The sequence below is a fragment of the Peromyscus leucopus genome, chromosome 5, assembly GCF_004664715.2.
Source record: "Peromyscus leucopus breed LL Stock chromosome 5, UCI_PerLeu_2.1, whole genome shotgun sequence".
Classification (NCBI taxonomy): domain Eukaryota; kingdom Metazoa; phylum Chordata; class Mammalia; order Rodentia; family Cricetidae; genus Peromyscus; species Peromyscus leucopus.
The window spans coordinates 76,339,685-76,345,340 of NC_051067.1; the positions used below are offsets into that span (position 1 = coordinate 76,339,685).

Here is a 5,656-nt window from a genome sequence, read left to right on the forward strand (position 1 = left end):
TCTTTTAGTTTTTGGTCCTCACGCCTTATATATCTATTTGCTTTCTACCACCACTCCCTGGGATTAAAGGCTGGCTTTCTGGGATTAAAGGTGTGTCACCAAGCTTGGCTATTTCCAATGTGGCCTTGAACTCACAGAGATCCAGAGGGATTTCTATCTCTGGATGCTAGGATTAAAGGTGTGAGTGCCACCATTTTCTAGCCTTTGTATCTAGTGGCTGTCTGTTCTCTGACCCCAGATAAATTTATTAAGGTACACAATATTTTGGGGAACACAATACCACCACAGACCCTCTAACAAATCTCTCTTCCAAATGCATCTTCTTATTTACTTATTTTAGCCCACTGAGTCCAATTAGTGTTGCTCATATGTTAATGAGTGTAGTGCTATCCACTGAGGCAAGACCAAACCACCAGTTGTTACCACTGTAAGGAAAAGCAACACTGTCCCCCAGCACAGCACCAATTTCTACTTAGATTGTTTGATTTCTTGACATCTGGGTGTGTGTGTGTGTGTGTGTGTGTGTGTGTGTGTGTGTGTTTAGTTCTTTGTAAATCTAACCTTCTGTCAGATGTATGGCTGGTAAACATTTTCCCCAATTATGTGGGCTATATCTTCACTTCAGTGTTGGTATTCTTTGCTGGACAATATGTTTTAGTTTCACGAGGTCCCATTTAATATTGTTGGTCTTAATACCTGAGCTAAAATGCTCCTGTTCAGAAAGTGCTTTGCTGGGGCTGGAGTGATGGCTTAGTGGTTAAGGGCACTTGTTGCTCTTACAAAGAACATGTATTTGTTTCCCAGTACCCCCATAGTGGCTTTCAACCATCCATAACTCCATGCAGTTCCTGGGACTCTGAAGTTGTCTTCTGACATCCACAGGTACCAGGCATGCACAGTAGTGTACATACATACATGGAAGCAAAACATTTTGTACACACTTCTTTTTTAAAAAGAAGAAGGTCCAGCTTCAGATTTGGCTTTGAAGAAGAGCTGGTGCAATTGGTTATTTGTGGTGTGCTGTGAGTGCTGCTGCAGGGAGCTGAGGAGAGATAAGAGGTGAGCTGGAAAACTGTGATATGAATACAGTTATCTATGATGATGTGCATGTTGACTTCACTTGGGAAGAATGGACTTTGCTGGATCCTTCCCAGAAGAATCTCTACAAAGATGTGATGCTAGAGACCTATAGGAATCTCACTATTATAGGATACAGTTGGGAAGACCATAATATTGAAGAACATTGTCAAAGTTCTAGACAACATGAAAGGAATGAAAGAAGCCAAACTACAGAGAAACCTTCTGTGTATAATCAATGCAGTAAAAGCATTGCATGTCAAAATAAACTTCAAAAGCATAAAAGATCACATACTGGAGTGAAATCTTTTGTACATAATCAATGTGATAAAGCCTTTGCATGTCACAGTCGTCTTCAAATGCATGAAAGAACACATACTGGAGAGAAACCCTTTGAATGTAATCAATGTGGTAAAGCCTTTGAATGTCAAAAAATTCTTTGAATGCATAAAAGACCACATACTGGAAAGAAACTATGGTGATATTTTATTTGTACTAAAATGTGATTTGTATGTTAATAAATAAAGTTGCCTGGGGGTCAAAGATAATAGCAAGACTTAGCAGAAGCTGGGCGGTGGTGGTGCACGCCTTTAATGCCAACTCTTGGGAGGCAGAGCTATGAGGATCTCTGTGTGTTCAAGGATACAGCCAGCATGGAGACACACGCCTTTAATCTCAATACCAACCATAGAAGACCTGGAGGTCTGTACAGACAGGCAGTGACTAGGAGGTCATGTGGTTGGGTTTACAACCAATGAGAAGGCAGAACAGAAACACTATAAAAAGATAGACACGTCGGACTGTGGTGGCTCATGCCTTTAATCCCAGCACTCGGGAGGCAGAGCCAGGTGGATCTCTGTGAGTTCGAGGCCAGCCTGGGCTACCAAGTGAGTCCCAGGAAAGGCGCAAAGCTACTCAGAGAAACCCTGTCTCGAAAAACCAAAAAAAAAAAAAAAGATAGACACATAGGAAGTAGGTCTCTCTTTTTGGAGAGGTAGGACTACAGCGACAGTGAAGGGTAAGGTTTTTAGCTCTTAGCTATTGCTCTGACCTCTTGGCTTTCATCTCTGTATTGGCTCTGTGTTTCTTATTTAATAAGATGGTTACATCTACAAGAAACCCTATGAATGTAATCAGTGTGATAAAGCCTTTACACAACAAAATCATCTTCAAAGGCATAAAAGAACACATACTGGAGAGAAACCCTATAAATGTAATCAATGTGGTAAAGCCTTTGCATACACATTTATCTTCATATGCATAAAAGAAAACAGAGGAGAGAAACCCTGTGAATGTAATCAATGTGGAAAAGCCTTTGCATATACCTGTCATCTTCAAATGCATAATAGAACACATACTGGAGCAAAACCATATGAATGCAACCAGTGTGGTAAAGCCTTTGCAGGACACAGTAATCTTCAATTTCATAGAAGAACACATACTAGAGAGAAACCATATGAGTTTAATCAGTGTGGTACAGCCTTTGCACAACACAACACTCTTCAGGTACATAAAAGAACACATACTGCAAAACCATATGAATGTAATCAGTGTGGTAAAGCCTTTGTGTCTATCAGGAATCTTCAAAATCATGAGAAAAAGTCATATTGCAGAGAAATCCTATAAATGTAGTCAGTGTGGTAATGTTTTGCACTTTGCACAGGAGTAAAACTTTGTATCTAAATAATCTATTAAAACCTTTGCATATTACAATAGTCTTTGACTACCTGAATGTAGTAGAACAGGCCCATAGGGTCGAGGAAATTGGCTCAAACCAGTTGCCAAGGCATGTACATAATGTACTTCCTTATGAGCCAAACTGGAGTCTGCTTGAGGGCCTTACAACAGTTGCTACCAAAGTACCTGATCATGCAGAGTCTGCCTGAGGGCCTAGCAACAGGCACTGTCAGAGTTCCTGATCATGTCTAACTAACGATGGGTGACCATACAATATCACCTGATCATTGTCAGAGTTCCTCATCATGCCCAGCCAATAAGGGATGACCACTCAATGTCACCAGATTAGGACACATCCTGGGTGTTGGGAGGAGGGTATATAAGGCCTTCGCCATCATAGAATAAATGATTCTGCTGTTTGCCTTCAAAAAAAGAAGGTCCTTTCTTGTGCCAATGAGTTCAAGCATAACCTGTACTTCCTCCTCTCAGTTTCAGGATATTATGTCTTATGTTGAGGTCCTTGACCCATCTGAGTTGAGTTTTGTGCAGAGTGAGATATATGATCTAGTTTCATTCTTTTACATGTAGCTATCCAGTTGTTCAGGACCATTTTGTTGAAGATGCTTTTTGTTCCAATGTGTACTGTGGCCTCTTTGTCAAAAATCAGATGGCTGTAGGAGTGTAGACTTATATGTGGGTCCTCAATTCTAATCCATTGATCAGTGTTCTGGTTTTATGTGAGCACCACGTGTTTTTATTAATATGACTCTACTATAAAGGTGTAACTTGAAGCTGGGCGGTGGTGGCGCACGCCTTTAATCCCAGCACTCGGGAGGCAGAGCCAGGCGGATCTCTGTGAGTTCGAGGCCAGCCTGGGCTACCAAGTGAGTTCCAGGAAAGGCACAAAGCTACACAGAGAAACCCTGTCTCGAAAAACCAAAAAAAAAAAAAAAAAAAAAAAAGGTGTAACTTGAATTCTGAGATGGCAATACCTCGAGCAGTTTTCCTTTTTTTTTTTTCATTTTTTTAAACCTTTCATTTCTTGAAAATAGATTTTTTTCATATAATATATTCTTAATGTTCAGGATTATTTTAGTTGCCCTGTTTCTTTAGTGTTTACATACAAAATTTAAGATACTTTTTTTCAATTTCTATGAAGAATTCCATTGGAATTTTGATGGGGATTGTGTTATGTTCATATTCTTTATGTAATGCCTAACACATTCTGCCAAGATTGTGTTAGAGATACCCTGCTTCTCAATATTTCTAGCATCTTTTTATTCCTGAAAGATTGATAACTATTATATGGTCACTGTCAACCTTTAGACACATCATACAGTGTTTTCCTTCATTCTGAGGATGTGATGTATCTTGTTTATTGATTTCTACATTGAACCATCTTGCTCTCTTAGGAAATTATTTAATCATGATGTACAATCTGTTTTTGTACAGTTGGGTTTTGTTTGCTCATATTTTGTGAAAGATTTCAGCTTCTATTTTAGTCAAATACACCACCCTTTAGCTTTCTGTGTCCTATCCAGGTTTTTGCCTAAGGGCTAGCCTGCTCTCATGTGATGAGTTTTGAAAGACTCTCCCATCTTCAGTGTTTACTAAAGCATAAAAATATTGGTATTATTTTTTCTGAAATATTTGCAAAATTCAGCTTCAATAACCACTAATGTCTTTTTGCTTTCCTGTGAGGGAAGGCTATTATGGATTGATTTTCCTCTCATTATTAGGCCATTTGGTCTTTCTATCTTTTGCTGGCATGTTTGTTTGTCTGTTGTACATGTACAAGGATTTCTCCATTTTTTCTAGAGAATTTAATATATTTACCAATAATAATCATTAGCAGTCATTCTATATGATTCTTTATATTTCAGAGAGTTCTGGTGTTGTCTTTATTTCTGATTCAATTTATTTTGCTTTTCTCAAAGTTTGTATAGCAAAGTTTTATCAGTTTTGTTTACCATTTCAAACAGCACAGCTGGGTAAAGTTGTGTACTTCTTATCCTAGTCCTTATTTTATTCAGTTTTTAAAAAAGAATGTTAGCATTCAATTTGAACCTCCCTGTGTGGCTTCAAGCAACCAAGACACAGGCACCTCCAACTTCCTATATCTTCTCAGCTCCTCTGCTAAAGAATTTGGCCTTTATGGTGACAGGTGCTTAAGGAGTTCCCCTTCCCCAAAAATTTGCAGTATGTGGATCGCACCACAGCAATGGTGGAGCAGCTCCAGGCTTGTTTTTTACAGCATCTACCAGTGTCTTTTCACTGAGCATGGCCACAATTTGTTCAGGCTGACAATCTGGCAGAAGGTCTGATTCCTCTTTCAGTGGTAACATCTCAGACAAACTTTTCCAAAGTCACCTGGATGATGATTGTTGGAGTTGATCCTGTGGCAATGCATACCTCCAACATTCTCCTGGCCTCCTGGATGCTGGCTGTGCTTACAGACATGATCAGGAGTTTCTGTATCTTCCTTCATCCTCAGGGCATCACAGCCATCAAAGGAAAGGGGGAGGTGTCATGAAGTCTAGCAGGTGTACTATTCATATTTTTATAATTTGAATTTTTTCTTCATTCTGAAATCATCCAGGCTGTTTGTTCTTTTTGTATTTCATTGAGCTATGATGTTGTTTCCTTATGCCATCTCTACATTTTCATGATAGTATTTATTAATATGAATATTCTTCTTAGGATTGATTTTACTTCATGCTATAAATCTTCATGTGTTGTATTTCTCATTTTGTTTCTCCTAAGGTATTTTTAGATTTTGCAGTCCATTTCTTTATTAGGCCATTGTTTATTTGAAGTATGGTTTTAAATTACAGAGACCTTGTTAATTTTTTGAAATCCAACTTACTACTAATTGCTAGTTTCAGGAATTTTGATTAGAAAA

The 5,656-nt window shown here is 38.6% G+C and overlaps 1 protein-coding gene across 1 annotated transcript; it reads left to right on the plus strand.

The window, feature by feature from the left end:
- Positions 1–1,079: 1,079 nt before the first annotated feature.
- On the plus strand, positions 1,080–1,472 carry LOC114709975 (zinc finger protein 120-like; the record flags this gene model as incomplete). Its single annotated transcript, XM_037205620.1, has 1 exon — positions 1,080–1,472. A coding segment is annotated over exon 1 (393 nt), but the record flags the coding sequence as incomplete, so codon positions are not given.
- Between the last annotated feature and the right edge of the window lie 4,184 nt (positions 1,473–5,656).